At 46.5% G+C, this 20,778-nt stretch overlaps 1 protein-coding gene across 3 annotated transcripts; it reads left to right on the plus strand.

Annotated features, from left to right (window-relative positions):
- Positions 1-3,140: 3,140 nt before the first annotated feature.
- LOC111540895 (folate receptor alpha) lies at positions 3,141-9,697 on the plus strand. Of its 3 annotated transcripts, XM_023209536.2 has the most exons (6): positions 3,302-3,350; positions 4,165-4,230; positions 5,775-5,950; positions 8,645-8,833; positions 8,986-9,121; positions 9,272-9,697. In XM_023209536.2, exons 3-6 carry the CDS (start codon positions 5,783-5,785, stop codon positions 9,550-9,552), a joined length of 774 nt encoding a protein of 257 aa, XP_023065304.1. In that variant the 5' UTR covers positions 3,302-3,350; positions 4,165-4,230; positions 5,775-5,782; the 3' UTR covers positions 9,553-9,697. The 3 variants fall into 3 exon arrangements, with proteins under 3 accessions (XP_023065303.1, XP_023065304.1, XP_023065305.1); XM_023209535.1 differs by lacking the exon at positions 4,165-4,230 and having other exon boundaries at positions 3,141-3,350; XM_023209537.1 differs by lacking the exons at positions 3,302-3,350; positions 4,165-4,230 and having other exon boundaries at positions 5,744-5,950.
- Positions 9,698-20,778: the final 11,081 nt, after the last annotated feature.

A 20,778-nucleotide genomic window follows, 5' to 3' on the forward strand; every position in this document is an offset into this window, starting at 1 on the left:
GGGAAAGGGAAAGGGAAAGGGAAAGGGAAAGGGAAAGGGAAAGGAAAGGAAAGGAAATCCAAAGCCCCCTCAACTGACTGAACAAACCCCTCTTGGCCAAGGATACCCTGCAAAAACTTCAAAATCTAAGTTTCTTGGTTATGATAAGACAGGAGGCTGGTCACACCCCAGTACACACTCTTCCTTACTGTTACCAACCTTTTTTCCTAAGAGTTAAGCAGAAACCAGTCCTGGAAAACAGATGGAAGAATCCTGCTGATTTCAACTTCAACCACCTGATGCTGTGGGCAGACGTCCCTCTTTTTCTCGTGTTTTTTTTTTTTTTTTTTTTTTTTTTTTTTTGAGACATGGTCTCTTTTTTTGAGAGAGGCTCTGTCACCCAGGCTAGAGTGCAATGGCATGATCTCGGCTCACTACAGCCTCTGCCTCCTGGGTTCAAGTGATCTTCCTGCCTCAGTCTCCCGAGTTGCTGGGACTACAGGCACACATACCACCATGCCCAGCCAACTTCTGTATTTTTTTGTAGAGATGGAGTTTTACTGTGTTGCCCAGGCTGGTCTCAAACTCCTGGGCTCAAAGGATCCACCTGCCTTGGCCTCCCAAAGTGCTGGGATTACAGGCATGAGCCGCTGGGCTTGGCCTCTTTTTGTGATTTTGATATGACAGCAGACCAGCTCACAAAGCATTTTCCCAGATCAATTCCTATTAACCATGGGCTGGCTCTGGCCAATTTACAGAGGCTGCACACAAAGTGCCTTTGTGTCCTATGTTTTGCCTTTTGATGTGTACAGCCTAAGTTTGCATTTTAATGTTAAGTCTTGGCTGGGCATGATGGCTCACACCTATAATCCTAGCACTTTGGGAGGCCAAGGTGAGAGGATTGCTCGAGCCTAGGAGTTCAAGACCAGCCTGGGCAATGTAGTGAGACCTTGTCTCTCTTTTTCTTTTCTTTTCTTTTTTTTTTGGGTGGGGGGAACGGAGTCTTCCTCTGTTGCCCAGGCTGGAGTGCAGTGGTGTGATCTTGGCTCACTGCAACCTCTGCCTCCCGGGTTCAAGCAATTCTCCTGCCTCAGCTCCCAGTAGTAGCTGGGATTACAGATGTGCACCACCATATCCAGCTAATTTTTGTATTTTTAGTAGAGATGGGGTTTCACCATGTTGGCCAGGCTGGTTTCGAACTCCTGACCTCAGGTGATCCGCCCATCTCAGCCTTCCAAAGTGCTGGGATTACAGGCATAAGCCACTGCACCAGGCCTTCTGTCTCTATTTTTAAATAAAAATATAAATAGATCGGGTGCCGTAGTTCACACCTGTATTTCCAGCACTTTGGGAGGCCAAGGTGGGCAGATCACTTGAGGCCAGGATTTTGAGACAAGCCTGGCCAACACAGTGAAACCTCGTCTCTACTAAGAAATAATATAAAAATATAGCTAAGTGTAGTGGTGCACACCTATAATCCCAGCCACTCTGGTGGCTGAGGCAGGAGAATCACTTGAACCCATGAGGTGGAGGTTGCGGTGAGCCAAGATCACGACACTGCACTCCAGCCTGTGTGATAGAGCGAGACTCTGTACAAAAAAAAAAAAAAAACAGCTGGGCGCCGTGGCTCACGCTTGTCATCCCAGCACTTCGGGAGGCTGAGGCAGGATCACTTGAGGTCAGGAGTTTGAGACCAGTCTAGCCAACATGGTGAAACCCCGTCTCTACTAAAAATACAAAAATTAGCCGGGCGTGGTGTCAGGCGCCTGTAATTCCAGCTACTCGGGAGGCTGAGGCAGGAGAATCTCTTGAACCTGGGAGGCAGAGTTTGCAGCGAGCTGAGATCGTGCCATTGCACTCCAGCTTGGGCAACAGAGCAAGTCTCTGTCTCAAAAGTAAATAAATAAATGAAAATAAAAACGAAAAAATAAAAAATTAATGTTAAGTCTCAACCCCAAAGTGAACACAGGATGTATGTAACGTGTATGTTTGCTTAGTACACACGCATGTGACTCCCTTTCATTGACATTCATAGCTTCTCCTGTAACCCATTAATATGTATTCTAGCCAACCCATTTTACATAAAACTCCTGTCCCACCCTTCCTCCCTCAAATTGCCTGCTTTTAGTCTCAGCCAAAGGTTCCACTTACCAGCCTGCATATTGCAACCAAACATAAGAAATAATATTGTTTCCAAATATATAGATCTGGTGATTTTAAGTTGACACTTCCCAGGTTGTCACAAGATTCAGGTATGGCTCACACCCTATGATTGCAGGGCACAAGCTGGGATCTCCTGGAAACTGGTCTCTTTGAAGGCCCTAGAAGGCCTTCCTTCTTGGTTGATTTTCCTCCAGAGATCCAACTGCCTTCTTAGGCTCCCCTGCCTGCCTCCTCCTCGGTCCTGACCTGTGGCATTGCCCAGGTTACTGGGCCCCCATCTTCCCTGCACTTACTGCCACTCATAGGGTGATGGTTCCCACACCTGCATCCAACCTGGATTCCTCCCCTGAGCTTCCCCTCTGCAACCACTTCCCCCTGGGCCAAGGGCACACAGGCACCTTGAAAAAAGTGTTCTGTGTTTCTTCCTGCCCAAACCTGCCCCTCTCTCTCCTTTTTCCCATCTGTGGTACCACAGAAGGTTTTTGTCATTGACTGGGGTGGGGATGGAGGGAAGAATTATCCCAGAATCATAGGTGCTGTAGAAAGGATACCTGAGTTGCTGGGAGAGGGGGTCTGTGAGTTGGCGATGGAAGGAGAGCTTGGCCCTTCAAACAACTGAAGATCTGATCAAAAGATTCAGAACATCTGTGATTTTGTGACTGGCGATGAGTGGTGACACCTGGTCTCATGGGGTTGGGGAAGTTGGGAGATTTGGTGGTTCTACAATTTATGGCCTTTTGAGATCCTTGCTCTCTATAGCTGTCTGGGAGGTTGGAAGCCTGGGCTCTAGCCCTTGCCCTGATCCTCTGGATCTCATTTTCCTCATCTATGTAACAGGACAGAGGAGTTGGAAACTGATGAGATTAGCTCAAAGGATCCTGGCAGCTCAGGTTGCAAGATTTTTTTCAGACCTGAGCATTTGGGAAAAAATGGGGTAGGTGGAGCTTAGGGACTAGCCTTAGGCCTGTACTGTTAATTCACCCCCTCCCACTTCCCCATGGAGGCTTGGTTGGTGCTCACAAGCAATAATTAACTGCTGAGTGGCCTTCGCCCAATCCCAGGCTCCACTCCTGGGCTCCATTCCCACTCCCTGCCCCACTGCCCGTCTCCTAGGCCACTAAACCACAGCTGTTCCCTGGAATAAGGCAAGGGGGAGTGCAGAGCAGAGCAGAAGCCTGAGCCAGACGAAGAGCCACCTTCTCTCCCAGGTATGACACTCCCCATCCCCCTTCAGAGGCCACACACCCTATGGTACTCCCAGCATGTGTTAAGGATTTGCTGAACTGGAAGGCCCCTCTGTTTGCCTGAAGCCCAGAGAATCTTGAAGTGGAGACTGAGGCCCAGACCAGAGTGTGGCCTGCTCAAGCTTAAATGACAAGTTAGTGTTCATCTCCCTGAACTAGTACCTGGGCTCTAGCCCTTCAGTCCAGCACTGAGTTCTCAGCTCTTCTAGTCTGGGGCCCTAAGGTTGGGGGTGGGGGTCATGATTGTTGGTGGGGAGGGGTCACAGCTGGACCAAGACCTGAAGGTGAAACTAGGAAGGTGGGAAGGGGGCTTGCAGAGTGATGCTGGTCAAAAGGACAGGAAGAGAGCCTGGCTTCAGAAGCAGCCACGGCAAGAGAGACTACTGACTGAACAGGTGGGCTCCACTGGGGGCTGGGGAAAGGATTTTCTCAGCCCCCATCCCCAGCACTGCATATTGGCTGCACCCATGAGAGCCTCAGCACTGTGAAGGTGCAGGGAGCAAAGGCCAAAAGAGCTCTGGCTTGAACTTGGGTGGTCCCTGCTGTGTGACTTGGGGCATGGCCCTTATCTGTGCTCAAATGCTTCTGTGAAGATTAAAGGCTATCCTTTGTTGATTTCCCCTTCTTACATTTAATCCTTGCAGGAGAAAGCTAAGCCTCAAGATAGTTTGCTTCTCCTTCCCCCAAGGCCAAGGAGAAGGTGGAGCGAGGGCTGGGGTCAGGCAGGACAGGCTGAACAGGAACCCTGTGCTCTAAACAGTTAGGGTTTGTTTCCCAGGAACTAAACCCAAAGGATCACCCGGTATTCCCTGAGAGTACAGATTTCTCTGGCATGGCCCTCAAGGTTAGTGAGTGAGTGGGTCCACAGAGGCATGACTGGATCCTGGAATGAATGAATCAACCATGAGAGAATGAATGAACACTGGAATCAATAAGAGTAGCAGAATAATGGATTGTGGAGCAGGAAGGAGAAGCTGCTGGGTGGGAATTCAATTCCAGGCCTATCTGAACCCTGCTGTGCAGTCAGCCTGGAGACAGCCCAGCTCAGGCCCTGCCTAGACCCCTGTCAAGGAGGCCCTGTCAAGAGGAGAGGAGGGGCAGCACGGGGGCACGGCAAGCTTGTGAGCAGGAAAGCATGTCCACTTTAGTGACTGGTATGTGGAAGATGAGTTAGAGGAGACAGATGGAGAGAAGTCATAGGAAATAAATTCTGAGCATTTTAGGGGGGCCCAGATACCTGGTGACCAGTGGACTGAAGGAAACAGTCACCTCCCAAAATTCAGTGTCTGAGGTCAAAGGATTGAAGTTCTGTGATGACCAAGGAGAGGCCAGCTCTGTGGTAGGGGGCACAGGAGCTCCCCAAGGCCCCAGGGCTGTCTGGCTGGCTGCCCCCTGCCAGCCCCTGTGCCCTGTGACCCCCGCCCTGCCCCGCCCCGCCCCAAGATCCCACGGTTTCCAGGAGGGGCCTACTAAACTAGCTTGAGTGATCAGGCTAGAAAGGGCTGGGACTAAGGTTTAAAAAGCAGCTAAAACTAATGAAAAACCACACTGCAGCCCCCCAGCTAAAACATTTTTATAAACTTTTTGTTTTGTTTTGTTTTTTGAAATAGAGTCTCGCTCTGTCACCCAAGCTGGAGTGCAATGGCACGATCTTGGCTCACCATAACCTCCGCTTCCTGGATTCAAGTGATGTCCTCCCTCAGCCTCCTGAGTAGCTGGGATTACAGGCACACGACAACCGCACCCAGTTTATTTTGTGTTTTTAGTAGAGATGGGGTTTCACTATGTTGGCCAGGCTGGTCTCAAACTCCTGACCTCAGGTGATCCACCCACCTCAGTCTTCCAAACTGCCGGGATTACAGGCGTGAGCCACCACGCCCAGCCCATTTTTGTAAACTTTTACAATGAAGTAATTTGGTGTCAAAATCTGACCTGAAAATTAATGTGAGCTTATGTATAGTTTTAATTTATCCCACCAGTGCAACTGTTTCACCCCAGAACATACACTTGATTATTGGGTATATGAAAATTATATTATCTTTGAATCACCTTTGATGAAATCCTAAAGAATTTTAACTCTGAAACATTTGAATGAGGCATTGTGGACCTATGACAAACTCCTGGCTATTTCTGCATTTTGCCCAAATCCATCCTTGAATTATATCACTTGAACCTCATGATCACCTGGAGAAGGCAATGAGGCTCAAGCCAGGGAGGGGTGGTGTCTAATCCCACCTCTCACTGGATCTGGGAAAACTGAGGGAGATGGGGGCAGGGCTCTATCTGCCCCAGGCTTCAGTCCAGGCCCCACCCTCCTGGAGCCCTGGGAACAACTTAAGGCCCCACCTCCGCATTCCTTGGTGCCACTGACCACAGCTCTTCCTTCAGGGACAGACATGGCTCAGCGGATGACAACACAGCTGCTGCTCCTCCTAGTGTGGGTGGCTGTAGTAGGGGAGGCTCAGACAAGGACTGCACGGGCCAGGACTGAGCTTCTCAATGTCTGCATGAACGCCAAGCACCACAAGGAAAAGCCAGGCCCAGAGGACAAGTTGCATGAGCAGGTGGGCCAGGGGGTGATCTGGGGTGGTGAGGGACTGGCTCAGGAAGAGGAGACCAGGACATGGAAATGTCAAACTCCATTCACTGGTGAAGTGAAGGCAGACAGACCCACTGGAGGAGCCCTTCAGTTTGCATTAATATGGGTGACTATTTCACAGACACTGTGTGCCAAATGTCGGTACAATGCCAACAGTTCACCTTCTTGATTGTTGAGTTTCCGCATGACATAGATAAGGAAGCAGGCCCAGAGGAGAGCCTGGGAAATGAAGTTGGAGTGACCATCCTCGGGTTGCTTGATTTAGGGATTTAGACTTTGAAAGACTCCTCCAAAGATCCGAGGGAAGAAACTGCATACTGTGCATAGTGGCCTCTTTTCTGCCAGCCCTAAACAGCTCAAGAAGGGAGAGTCTCTCACATTATGAGGCTGGGTGCGAAGCATTCTTTTTTTTTTTTTTTTTTTTTCCTGAGATGAGGTCTCCATATGTTGCCCAGGCTGGTCTCAAACTCCTGGACTCAAGTGATCCTCCCACCTCGGCCTCCCAAAGTGTGGGATTACAGAAATGAGCCATACGCCCTCCTGAAGCATCTTGGTTCATGCATCTAGCAAAACTTTGGGCTGTGTCTCTCAACCACATTGGACCTGAGTTCTCCCTATAACATTTATTTTGCTACCACCCCTTTAATATCCTGACATGATGATATAACTAAAGAAAAAGCAGAGGAAAAGTAATTTGTAGTCCGGTGTTATGGCTCACGCCTGTAATCCCAACACTGTGGGAGGCCGAGGTGGGCAGATCACTTGAGATCAGGAGTTCTATACCAGCCTGGGCAAGACGGCAAAACCCCATCTCTACTAAAAAAACACGAAAAATTAGTCAGGTGTGGTGGCACACGTAGTCCCAGCTACTCAGGAGGCTGAGGTGGGAGGGTCAATTGAACCCAGGAGGCAGAGATTGCAGATCGTGCCACTGCACTCCAGCCTGGGCAACAGAGTGAGACCCTGTCAAAAGAAAGAAAGAATGAAAAAAAGAAAAAAAGAAAAAGAAAGGAAGGGAAGAAAAGAAAGAAAGAAAGAAAAGAAAGAGAAAGAAAGAAAGAAAGAAAAGAAAAGAAAGAAAGAAGAAAGAAAGAGGAAAGGGAGGGAGGAAAGAGAGAGAAACTTGTAGTATGCATTTCTTTTTTTTTTTTTTTTTCTTGAGATGGAGTTTTGCCCTTGTTGCCCAGGGTGGAGTACAGGGATGCAATCTCAGCTCACTGCAACCTCCACCTCCCAGGTTCAAGTGATTCTCCTGTCTCAGTCTCCTGAGTAGGCACATACCACCACATCCAGCTAATTTTCTGTTTGTTTGTATTTTTAGTAGAGATGGGGGTTTCACCATATTGGCCAGGCTGGTCTCGAACTCCTCACCTCATGATCCTCCCTTCTTGGCCTCCCAAAGTGCTGGGATTATAGGTGCGAGCCACCGCACCTGGCCTTAAGTGCACATTTTATTTATTTATTTATTTATTTATTTATTTATTTATTTATTTATTGACATAGAGTCTTGCTCTGTCACCCAGGCTGGAGTGCAGTGGCACAATCTCAGCTCATTGCAACCTCCGCCTCCCGGGTTCAAGCAATTCTCCTGCCTCCTGCCTCAGCCTCCAGAGTACCTGGGACTACAGATGCCTGCCACCATGCCTAGCTAATTTTTGTATTTTTAGTAGAAATAAGGTTTTGCCATGTTGGCTAGGCTGTGGTCTCCATTCTTGACCTCAAGTGATCTGCCCACCTCCACCTTCCAAAATGTTGGGATTACGGGCGTGAGCCACTGTACCCGGCCCACATTTTAATATTTAGCTCGTCAGCCTTAAGTAACGAGATTCAGAAAGCTTGAGGATAGCCACACAGGAGCATAGATTCAACTCATCCTGAATTTCACAGCCATCACAAGTTAGTTTTTAAGGAAAAAGAGTAGTTCCTAAGTTGTTTCTCAATAATTTATAATAAAAATAACATCCGCAATTGATTGGCTGTATATTGCTTTTTGTATCACAAATTCCAGGAACAGATAATGGGTGAGGCAGCTAGTCAGGGACAGAACACCTCCTGAGTAGCTGGGATTACAGGTGTCCGCCACCACACTTGGCGAATTTTTGTATTTTTAGTAGAGACGGGGTTTCACCATGTTGGCCAGGCTGGTTTCAAACTGCTGATCTCAGGTGATCCACCTGCCTTGGCCTCCCAAAGTGCTGGGATTACATGAGTGAGCCACTGCGCCCAGCCTGGGGTTACAATTTAAATTGCTTTTTTACCTTCAAATCTTTGTCACCTCAGTGAGGCTTAATCTGACCGCACTATTACACTGCAAGTCCCAATCCTTCTCCCCTGCTTAATTGTTGTCCAAAGCAATAATCAGGTGATGTGTTCATTGTTGTAACTCCAGTTTCTACAAAAGTACCTGGGTGAGAGTAAGTAGGATCTCAATAAAGGTTGAATTAACAAATTTTGTAATGACTGCAACTCCAACAGGAGCTCCCTTCTGGGCTCCCACAGTCTCTGACGGCCCTCTCCCCTAAAGAGGTCCCAACAGCAAGTATTTTCCTGGGTGACTTCCAGCGGGCTGGGGAATGAAGGACTAAGGGGGGAGACACTGCATGTGGAATATTCTGGCTGTTCTGGCTGTGGACTGAGTCCTGTGTCTTCCCCCATCCAGTGTCGTCCCTGGAAGAAGAATGCCTGCTGTTCTACCAACACCAGCCAGGAAGCCCATAAGGATGTTTCCTACCTATATAGATTCAACTGGAACCACTGTGGAGAGATGGCACCTGCCTGCAAACGGCATTTCATCCAGGACACCTGCCTCTACGAGTGCTCCCCCAACTTGGGGCCCTGGATCCAGCAGGTACGCATGGCTTCCTGCAGGTACAAGACCTAGCGGAGGAGCTGAACTTTCCAGGCATCTCTGCAGGCTGCAATCCCAGCTCCAGTTCTGTTCAGGGCTGGGTTGCTGGGATTCTTGAACCTGAGCCCTTCTTTTGTAACAAAATCTCCCAGGTGGATCAGAGCTGGCGCAAAGAGCGGGTGCTGAACGTGCCGCTGTGCAAAGAGGACTGTGAGCAATGGTGGGAAGATTGTCGCACCTCCTACACCTGCAAGAGCAACTGGCACAAAGGCTGGAACTGGACCTCAGGTGAGGGCTGGGGTGGGGCAGGAACGAAGGGATTTGGAAATGGAGGTATGTGGGTGTGGAACAGGTATGTGACAATTTGGGGTTGTAGGGCTGGCAGACCCCAAGATAGTTCTGGGCCCAGTGGCTAAAGGTCTTCCCTCTTCTCTACAGGGTTTAACAAGTGCCCAGTGGGAGCTGCCTGCCAACCTTTCCATTTCTACTTCCCCACACCCACTGTTCTGTGCAATGAAATCTGGACTGACTCCTACAAGGTCAGCAACTACAGCCGAGGGAGTGGCCGCTGCATCCAGATGTGGTTCGACCCAGCCCAGGGCAACCCCAATGAGGAAGTGGCGAGGTTCTATGCTGCAGCCATGAGTGGGGCTGGGCCCTGGGCAGCCTGCCCTCTCCTACTTAGCCTGGCCCTAACGCCGCTTTGGCTGCTAAGCTGACCTCCTTTTACCTTCTGATACCTGGAAATCTCTGCCCTGTTTAGCCCCATAGCTCCCAACTATTTGGTTCCTGCTCCATGGTTGAGCCTCTGACAGCCACTTTGAATAAACCGGACACCGCACATGTGTCTTGAGAATTATTTGGGTATGAATGGGAACGTGACTTTTGTTTTCCAATTCCCATTGATTGAAACCAGTGAGACCGGGCCAATTCCTAGTTCTGACAGTTGCTATGAACTAACCTGATACTTAACTATTCTTCTAACTTAGGAGACATTCGTAGCTCTCAATTTCATTTTTCACTATAGCTCCAATCTAGAGCCAAGCCCAGGAATTTTTTGTTTGTTTTGAGACAGGGTCTCACTCTGTCACCAGGCTGGAGTGCAGTGGCATGATCTTGATTCACTGCAACATCTGCCTCCTGGGCTCAAGCAATCCTGCCACCTTAGCCTCTCAACTTGAGACTACAAGCATGTGCCACCACACCTGGCTATTTTTTTTTTTTTTTTTTTTTTGAGATGGAGTTTCGTTCTTGTTGCCCAGGCTGGAGTGCAATGGCATGATCTCAGCCCATGGCAACCTCCGCCTCCCAAGTTCAAGTGATTCTCCTGCCTCAGCCTCCCGAGTAGCTGGGATTATAGGCATGCGCCACCATGCCCGGCTAATTTTGTACTGTTAATAGAGACAGATTTTCTCCATGTTGGTCAGGCTAGTCTCGAACTCCCGACCTTAGGTGATCTGCCTGCCTCGGCCTCCCAAAGTGCTGGGATTACAGGCGTGAGCCACTGCGCCTGGCCCCACCTGGCTTATTTTTACATTTTTTTTGTAAAGAGGAGATCTTGTTATGTTGACCAGGCTGGTCTCAAACTCCTGGCCTGAAGCAAACCTTTCATCTCAGACTTCAAAATTACTGGGATTACAAACATGAGCCACCATGCCCAGCACAATCTCAGCTCACTGCAACCTCTGCCTCCCACGTTCAAGCAATTCTGCCTCAGCCTCCTGAGTACCTGGGACTATAGGTGTGGGCCACCATGCCTGGCTAATTTTTCTATTTTTATTAGAGATGGGGTTTCGCCATGTTGGCCAGGCTGGTCTGGAACTCCTAACCTCAGGTGAACCACCCACCTTGGCCTCCCAAAGTGCTGGGATTACAAGTGTGAGACACCATGCCCAGCCTAGCTCAGGATTTTATCATTTAAACTGAACATAAGTCTCCCAGGGTTGATTCCTGTGCTGTGCTCAGCTCTCCAAAAGAAGAGATGGGAAGGCTGTACCCAGCATGTTTTGGATGGGTTGCTGGGAAGAAGATAAGGGTGGCAGCAAGAGCCATATGGCACTAACAGCTAATACCCACAAAGCATTATCTGCTAGGCACTATCCTACCTAAATTGTTTATACCAATGATATGTAGATACTACTGTCTGCATTTTCCATATGTAGAAACAGACACATAAATTAAAGAATGTTGCCTGACCAGGCGCGGTGGCTCACACCTATAATCCCAGCTCTTTGGGAGGCCGAGTCGGGCAGATCACCTGAGGTCAGGAGTTCGAGATTAGCCTAGCCAACATGGCAAAACCCTGTCTCTACTAAAAATACAAAACTTAGGCCGGGTGTGGTGGCTCACACCTGTAATCCCAGCACTTTGGGAGTCTGAGGCAGGTGGATCATGAGGTCAGAAGATCGAGACCATCCTGGCTAACATGGTAAAACCCATCTCTACTAAAAATACAAAAAAATTAGCCAGATGTGGTGGTGGGTGCCTGTAGTGCCAGCTACTTGGGAGGCTGAGGCAGGAGAATGGCATGAACCCGGGAGGTGGAGCTTGCAGTGAGTCAAGATTGCACCACTGAACTCCAGCCTGGGTAACATAGCGAGACTCCGTCTCAAAAAAAAAAAAAAAAAAAAAAAAAAAAATTACGAAACAGTCCAACGTGGTGGCATGCGCCTGTAATCCCAGCTACTCGGGAGACTGAGGCGGGAGAATCTCTCGAACCCGGGAGGCAGAAGTTGCAGTGAGCCAAGATCGCACCATTGCACTCCTGCCTGGGCAACAGAGCAAAACTCCGTCTCAAAAAAAAAAAAAAAAAGAACATGCTCTTTCCCCTCATGGAGTGAGTAAATATGTGTGTGTGTCTTGAAGGGATAACGGTTCCGTGGCTGACCAGAGGAGCTGAGCCTAACCTGCTCTGCCGGAGCTAGGACTGGAACCCAAACTTCGACTCCTAAGCAGGTTCCAAACCAATAATCTGAAGGGTTTTAAGGCAGTGTTCTCCATTAAATATAGTTTGTAACCTTTGTATTAAGCCAGGTTATGTTGCAGTAACATTCCTAATATTTCTGTGGCTTCATACAACTCACCTTTTTGGGTTCTTTGTTTGTTTGTTTGTTTTCTTTTGTTTAAAGACAGAGTCTCTGTCACCCAAGCTGGAGTAGTGGCGTGATCATAGCTCACAGCAGCTTCAAATTCCTGGGCTCAAGTGATCTTCCTGCCTCAGCCTCCTGAATAGCTGGAACTACAGGTGTGAGCCACAACATCCAGCTAATATATACACATATAAAATATGTATTGTATATATGATAATAAAGACAGGGTCTCACTATCTTACCCAGGTTGGTCTTGAACTTGTGCTGAAGTGATCCTCTCAAAATGCTGGGATTATAGGTGTCAGCCACTGTGCCTGGCCACAAATCATGTTTGTTTCTTGCTCAAGCTACAGTGTTTAATGTGGGTTATCAGAGGGATTCTGTTCATTTCTCTTTCCTGGACTACATTAGCAGCCAGGAAGTTCTGCTTCTCACTGGAGGCCCAGGCTGATTGGAGGCTCCACCTTCTATGAGACAGGAAGAGGGAACTTGGCGAATTCCATAAGGCTCTTCAGATTTCCACCTGTCACTTATATCATTGGCCAAATCAAGTCATGAGCATGCCTAAATTCAAGAAGACCAGGAAAACATGATCTTATCATGTACTTGGAAGGACAGGAGAATCACGAGGTTTGCAACAGACCTAATAATGACTACAGAGACCTCATTATTTTCTGGTCAGTTTCTATTTCTGACATGGTCATAGTTACAAATTTAATTTTTCAGCTAGATCCTAGTAAGATGGAGGACCAACTCTTTAAACCTATGCAAATAACTACATCAACCCAGGCCGGGCATGGTGGCTTATGCCTATAACCCCAGCACTTTGGGAGGTTGAGGCAGGTGGATCACTTGAGGGCGGGAGTTCAAGACCAGCCTGGCCAACATGGTGAAACTCCGTCTCTACTAAAAATACAAAAAAAAATAAGCTGGATGTGATGGCACATGCCTGTAAACCCCAGCTTGTTGGGAAGCTGAGGCATGAGAATTGCTTGAATCCGGGAGGTGGATGTTGCAGTGAGCCAAGATCGTGCCACTGCACTCCAGCCTGGGCGATGGGCAATGGAGTAAGACTCTGTCTCAAAAACAAAACAAAACAACAACAACAAAAAAAACCCAAAAACAACAACAAAAAAAACTACACACACACACACACAGAAAAAACCAGAAAAACTACATCAACCTGAAAAGTGGAGCAATCCACTGCTGACCGCCCAGGGTAGTCTTGTAAACAAGGTCAATTGATGCATCATGTTCTCTACAGGATCAGTGACACCATTTACAAATATGATTTGTTTACAGATATATTTGGATTAGTGGAATTTAAGATAAGTACCATCTAAAACCAAATTTTTTTCTGTTTTTGAGACGGAGTCTCACTCTGTCACTAAGGCTGGAGTGCAGTGGCACAATCTCGTCTCACTGAAACCTCTGCTTCCCAGGTTCAAGCAATTCTCATGCCTCAGCCTCCCAAGAAGCTGGGATTTTAGGCATGTGCCACCGCACCCAGCTAATTTTTGTATTTTTATTAGAGACGGGGTTTCACCATGTTGGTCAGGCTGGTCTCAAACTCCTGGCCTCAAGCAATCCACCTGACTTCGCCTCCCAAGTTGCTGGGATGACAGGCATGAGCCACTATGCCCAACCTATTTCTTTTACTTATTTATTTTGTGTGTATGTGTGTGTTGGTTTTTGTTTTGAGACGGAGTCTCTCTCTTGTCCAGGCTGGAATGCAGTGGCGTGTTCTCGGCTCACTGCAATGTCTGCTTCCCAGCTTCTCCTGCCTTAGCCTCCTGAGTACCTGGGACTACAAGCATTGTGCCACCATGCCCAGCTAATTTTTGTATTTTTAATAGAGACAGGATTTCTCCATGTTGGCCAGGCTGGTCTGGAACTTCTGGGCCCAAGCAATTCACCCACTTCGGTCTCCCAAAGTGCTGGGGTTGCAGCCATGAACCACCAAGCCTGGCCCACTTACTTCTTTTTTGGACCAAAAGTATAAGTGATGAATGCAAAAATTGATAAATTGGACTTAAAATTCAAAACTCTTGCTCTTTAAAAGACAGCCTTAAGAAAATTAAAAGGCAAGCAACAGACTGGAGGAAATATTTACGAAACACATCTGATAAAGGATCTGTATTCATAATATACAAAGAACACTTACAACTCAGTAATTATAAGGCAGTTGACCCAATCAAATAATGGGCAAAAGAAATGAACAAACTTCATTAAAGAAGATACACAGGTCGAGTGCGGTAGTTCATGTCTGTAATCCCAGCACATTGGGAGGCTGAGGCGGCCAGATCACTTAAGGCCAGGAGTTCAAGACCAGACTGGCTAACATGGCAAAACCCTATCTCTACTAAAAATACAAAAATTAGCCAGGTGCAGTGACGCATGCCTGTAATCTCAGCAGCTCGGGAGGCTGAGACAAAAGAACCGCTTGAAACTGGGAGGTGGAGATTGCAGTGAACTGAGATCGTACCACTGCACTCCAGCCTGGGTAACAGAGCGAGACTGTCTCAGAAAAAAAAAAAGAAGATACACAAATTATGAGTAGTTACATGAAAAGATGCTCAACATTATTAATCATTAGAAAAATGCAAATTAAAACCCCAGTGATATACTATTTTATACCTATTAGAATGGCAAAAATAATAAGATAGGCAATAACAAATGTTGGCAAGGATGTGAACCCTCATACAGTGCTGGTGGGGGTATAAAATGGCACAGCCCTTTGGAAAACAGTGTAGCAGTTTCTCAAAAAGTTAAATGTAAAACTACCATACAACCCAAAATTCCACTTCCAAGTATCTACTCAGGAGAAATGAAAACAAACATAACAAAACTTAATTATGAATATTCATAATATTAGGTACCATTATGCATAATAGCCCCAAGCTGGCAATAACATATGTATATATGATTTTTATTTTTTTGAGACAGAATTGTGGTCTTGTTGCCCAGGCTGGAGTGCAATGGCGTGATCTTGGCTCACTGCAACCTCTGCTTCCTGGATTCAAGCAATTCTCCTGCCTCAGCCTCCGAAGTAGCTGGGATTACAGGTACACGCCACCACGCCCGGCTAATTTTTGTATTTTTAGTAGAGACAGGGTTTCACCATGTTGACCAGGCTGGTCTCAAACTCCTGACCTCAGGTGATCCACCTACCTCGCCTCCCAAAGTGCTGGGATTACAGACATGCACCACTGCACCTGGCAATAACCTAAATTTTTAGCAGTTGGTGAGTGGATAGACAAAATGTAGTGAATCCATATAATAGAAGACTGTGCAGCAATGAAATGTGATGAGTCTCTCATGGATGAGACTCAAAAACATTATGCTAAGAGAAAGAAGCCAGACCTAAGAGGTTTCATGTGGCATGATTTCACTTACATGAAATGTGCAGGAAAGACAAATTTATAGAGGCAGAAAGTAGACTAGTAGCTTCCTGGGGCTGGAAGTGAGAACAGGGATTAATTGTAAATGGGCATGATGGGGGATGAAAATTACTGAGGGGATGATTCTGAGTTTCTGTGGGGTGTGCATATGAGGGAAACTATTCTAAAAAATTTGGCATGTGGTTCCATAAAAATCTATCATCTGAGACAAACTCCATTCCCAATCTTTAAAAGATTGGTTGGAGGCTGAGTGTGGTAGCTCACGCCTGTAACTTCAGCACTTTGGGAAGCCAAAGAGGGTGGATGGCTTGAGCTTAGGAGTTTGAGACCAGCCTGGGCAACATGGTGAAACCCAGTCTCTAGAAAAAAAATACAAAAATTAGCTGGGTGTGATGGCGCGAGCCTGTAGTCCCAGCTACTTGGGAGGTTGAGGTGGGAGGACCTCCTGAGCCCGGGGACGTTGAGCCTGCAGTGAGTGGTGATTGTACCACTGCACTCCAGCCTGGGATGACAGAGTGGGACCCTGTCCCCCTCACCAAAAAAAAAAAAAAAAAAATTGATGGGATCTGGCAGTTAAGGAGCGAGTCTATTCTTGGTGTAGATGTAGATAACACCATTAGAGATGTTTAGTAGGTGGCCCATCGACCAAGGACCTTTTTAAAAAAAGAGTGTTTATTCCAGCTGGCAAAGGTAAGGTTTGCTAAATTGAGGGTTACAGACCAGAGCCAGGGGAAAGAAAAAGGCTATATCATATGACTAGCCCCCCAAAAAATTAAAGAAAAGGGAACATGAAGTACATTACCAAAAATACCAAGACAATAACCACAATCATATCTCTTTCATTAACTTTACTCCTTCATTTTCTAGTTACATGTTCTTGGGCTAGCATCTTCCCCCAGAGAAGTCTTCTGCCTGAGGGCTGAAATTTTGCTAGAAATCCCTAGTCTCAGGACTCTGATAGGTTGACTCAAGCAAGTATTAGTTTACGGTGATGATATCAGATACACGGGTTTATTTCCTGTCAGCAAAGTATAGCAGGTATGTTTAAACAAACAAGAGGGGAGAATAGAAACCAATTGTTGACCTGGGTGTGGTGGCATGGGCCTGTAGTCTCAGCTACTTGGGAGGCTGAGGTGGGAGGATAGCTTGAGCCCAGGGAGGATGGGGCTGCAGTGAGCAGTGATCATACCACTGCACTCCAGCCAAGGACCAAGGACGTCAGAGTGAGACCCTGTCTCAAAAAAAAAAAAAAGAGAGAGAAAGAAAGAAGAAAAAGAAAGAAAGAAAGAAAGAAAGAAAGAAAGAAAGAAAGAAAGAAAGAAAAGAAAGAAAGAAAAGAAAAGAAAAGAACGAGAAAGAAAGAAAGAAAGAAACCAGGTGTTGACAGTATCAAACAGCCCGGCCAATCTATTCATTTTCAATATCATAATGAAAGAAGAATATTCACTGGGGTGTACTACATAACAGCACAAACTTACTGGTGAGTGCTAGATTTCATGAGGTCTCAGATGATGGCTACATAGAACCTATTATTAGAACCTGGGGAGGGAGTAAGGGACAGGGAGGGTTAGTCTTCTCAACTGATTTAACTAACTTTTTTCTTAATTTTTAGACAGTCTTGCTCTGACACCCAGGCTGGAGTGCGGTGGCGTGATCTCAGCTCACTGTAATCTCCGCCTCCCAGGTTCAAGCGATTCTCATGCCTCAGCCTCCTGAGTAGCTGGGACCACAGGCATACGCCACCACATCCGGCTAATTTTTTTGTGTTTTTGGTAGAGATGGGATTTCACCATGTTGGCCAGGCTGGTCTTGAACGCCTGGCCTCAAGTCATTCTCCTGCCTCGGGCTCTCAAAGTGTTGGGATTACTGGTGTGAGCCACTGTGCCTAGCCTAATTTATGTTTGATAATTCTATGTGTCTTCTCTAGTTGGCTGAGCTCCGCAGGTGATATAGATAATGAATGTATTTACAAATCTTGAGGGCCTTATAGTCTATTTTGTAACATGTGTACTACAATTGGTACCAATAATACAAGGTTAAACTATGGAATAAAATCAACATGGGCATAAATTTGACAGTCATCATGTAAGGCCTTGCACATGAATATGAGTCTACTTTTATCCTTCCAGGAAGGTCCACAATCATAGTCACAACACTTACTTTGCATAAAAATAATCTTGACTGGGTGTGGCAGTTCACACCTATACAGCCTGGACAACACAGTGAGACCTCGTCTCTACATAAAATCAATAATTAGCTGGGCATGGTGGTGCACACTTGTAGTCCCATCTACTTGGGGAGGCTAAGGCAGGAGGATCACTTGAGCCCAGGAGGTCAAGGCTGCAGTGAGCAGTGTTTGTGCTACTATACTCTAGCCTGGGTGACAGTGAGACCCTATCTAAAAAACAAATACGGTCTAGAGGGAATGAGCCCCTCTTTTTGGTCTGACATCTTTCTCTACTTTGTGGACATGATGGACAAGGCAGCTTACAATACTGATAAACTAATTTTTAAAACATGGAGCATGCCAATTATACCTAATTATTTTTAGCATCCCTCCTTGTATCCTTCTTTACTTATGAGTGCTATGCTGTGTGGGAGAGAATTTTTGATGTAATCCAGTAGCTGTCTGGGAAGTGTGAGATGATTTTGTTGTTAAAAAAAAAAATGCCTTGGCCTGGCGCAGTGACTCACACCTGTAATCCCAACACTTTGGGAGTCCAAGGCAGGCAGATCACGAGGTCAGAAGATCAAGACCATCCTGGCTAACACGGTGAAACCCCGTCTCTACTAGAAATACAAAAAATTAGCCAGGTGTGGTAGCAAGTGCCTATAGTCCCAGCTACTCGGGAGCCTGAGGCAGGAGAATGGTATGAACCCGGGAGGTGCAGGTTGCAGTGAGCTGAGATCGCGCCGCTGCACTCCAGCCTGGGCAACAGAGTGAGACTCTGTTTAAAAAAAAAAAAAAAAGCCCTGATAGTTATATTATTTTGAATTAGGACCTGATCTTGGAGGACAACAGAAAAAAGTGTTCTCTGGGAAAGGCCTTCATCTTAGCTGTGTAAGAAAACTATATTTTACAACAACTTTGTCATTAGGAATTCTAACTTCTTTATAGGTGAAGAATCCTCTTGTTTTATGTTGTATCATGACCCAAGACTGTGACATGAGTCAGCACAACAAGAAAGTAAAAAAAAAGAAAAAGAAAAATAACATGCTTTTTGAGAAGTGAAATTCACATTGAGTTTGGGTAAGGACCTAAACTCTGCTGTCAGGGGAAAACACACAGGAAATAAAAAATAACTTTTGTTTCTTCATGTTAAGAGTAGACATACTCAAATATTATACTCAAAGATGATTTTTTATGAGCAGCCAGTATTGTTTAAAGCTTTCTATTTCTTAAAATAGAAGTCATCCGAAGAAGCACTTTTAGAAGGGCAGAATAAGGACGTTTGAAAATTCATTCCTTCATAAAAGCAAGAAAAACACTGGCAAAAATGCTAAAAATCAACTTTTTTCGCTGAGTGCGGTGGCTCACACCTGTAATCCCAGCACTTTGGGAGGCCAAGGCGGGAAGATCACCTGAGGTCAGGAGCGTGAGCAGCCTGGCCAACATGGTAAAACCCCATCTCTACTAAAAGTACAAAAATTAGCCAGGCATGGTGGCAGATGCCTGTAATCTCAGCTACTTGGGAGGCTGAGGCAGGAGAATTGCTTGAACCCGGGAGGTGGAGGTTGCAGTGAGCCAGGATCACATCGCTGTACTTCACCTGGGCGACAAAGTGAGACTCCATCTCAAGGAAAAAAAAAAAAAAAAAAACCAACACAACTTTTCTAGAACTCTTAAAACTAACCCAAAATTTCAAAACTCTAAGGAATATTTGTGAGTGATGTCACCAACATGGTGGACTAGGAAGCTCCTGACCCTCTACCCATGAACATACCAAATAAATCTCTTTACCTCTGACAGAAAGCCAGAGGGAACTCCTCTGAGAGCCAGCTGAGAGACTCCTACCCATTGAGCAATTAAGGAAACATCCACACCGAATGGATAGGAAAAGCTGAGGCACACTCGGGCACAGACCTCACCCCAAGCACTATACCATAAAAGTGGGAAAGAAATCCCAACACCCAGCTTCTCCCTGTGAAGAGATGGCATTAAACCTTACATCTACTGCCCTAACTCTAAATGCTCCATGGTTTGGCTCTTAATTCACCAACTTGGGAAGTGGAGGGAATTAGACCTGAACAAGTCTCTCCAGACAACAGGAAAAATGCAACTTTTTTTTTTTTTTTTTTTTTTTTGAGATGGAGTCTCGCTCTGTTGCCCAGAGCTGGAGTGCACTGGCATGATCTCGGCTCACTGCAACCTCCGCCTCCTGGGTTCAAGCGATTCTCCTGCTTCAGCCTCCTGAGTAGCTGGGATTACAGGTGTGGCAGATTACAGGCGTGCACCACCATGCCCGGCTAATTTTTGTATTTTTAGTAGAGACGGGGTTTCACCATATTGGTCAGGCTGGTCTCGACCTCCTGACCTTGTGATCTGCCGCCTTGGCCTCCCAAAGTGCTGGGATTAAGGGTGTGAGCTACTGGGACTGGTCAAAAAGCAACGGTTTTATATTAGCACTTAAGTATTGCCAAGAGCTTCATTCCCTGTGATCAATGCAGAGAGGGGAATTTAAAATGCAGCTCCTGTTTCTCCCTGGAAGGGACACACTCTTCCAGTAGCTACTTGATGGTGTAGCTTCTAACTAATTTGCACTGGGGAGTTAAAGGTTCAGACAAATATTAACCTGCAGCCAGCCTGAGAAGCAGACTGGCACTTCCCAACCCTTCTCCCCTAGCTCACTCCAACAATACCCCCAAGTATATGAATACCCCCTGGAAGGAGTTTGTCCACACATCAATTGCCCCAACTTTCATAGCTTCAACCTAAGGGACTGCATCCTAAACTTCCTAGCTCTGGGAGGAGCTAGACGACAGGAAAAAAGTGGCAGTTCCCAGCAGGGCATAGGGGTGCATGCCTGTAATCCCAGCACTTTGAGAGGCCGAGGCAGGCAGATCACTTGAGCTCAGGAGTTCAAGACCAGCTTGGGCAACATGGTGAAACCCTATCTCTACAAAAAATAAAAAATTTAGCCCATTGTGGTGGTGCATGTCTGTAGTTCCAACTACTCCGGAGGCTGAGGTGGGAGGATTGCTTGAGCCTGGGAAGCGAAGATTGCAGTGGGCCACTCTACTCCATCTTGGGTGACACAGTGAGACCCAAAAAAAAGAAAGAGAAAGAGAGAAGGAAAGAAAGGAAGGAAGCAAGCAAGGAAGGAAGGAAGGAAGAAGACAGAGAGAGAGAAAGAAAGAAAGAAAGAGAAATGCATCTCCCATTAAAAAAAAAAAAAAAGAAAGAAATCCAGGTGTGGTGGCTCATGCCTATAATTCCAGCACTTTGGGAGGCTGA

This window comes from Piliocolobus tephrosceles, chromosome 13 (assembly GCF_002776525.5).
Source record: "Piliocolobus tephrosceles isolate RC106 chromosome 13, ASM277652v3, whole genome shotgun sequence".
Taxonomy (NCBI): domain Eukaryota; kingdom Metazoa; phylum Chordata; class Mammalia; order Primates; family Cercopithecidae; genus Piliocolobus; species Piliocolobus tephrosceles.

Excerpts from the sequence above, each read along its gene's own strand:
- LOC111540895 (XM_023209535.1), top strand. The coding sequence starts at position 5,783 with ATGGCTCAGCGGATGACAACACAGCTGCTGCTCCTCCTAGTGTGGGTG. Across the intron at positions 5,951-8,644 it reads AGGACAAGTTGCATGAGCAG|TGTCGTCCCTGGAAGAAGAA; the intron begins GTGGGCCAGGGG and ends TCCCCCATCCAG. Across the intron at positions 8,834-8,985 it reads TGGGGCCCTGGATCCAGCAG|GTGGATCAGAGCTGGCGCAA; the intron begins GTACGCATGGCT and ends AAAATCTCCCAG.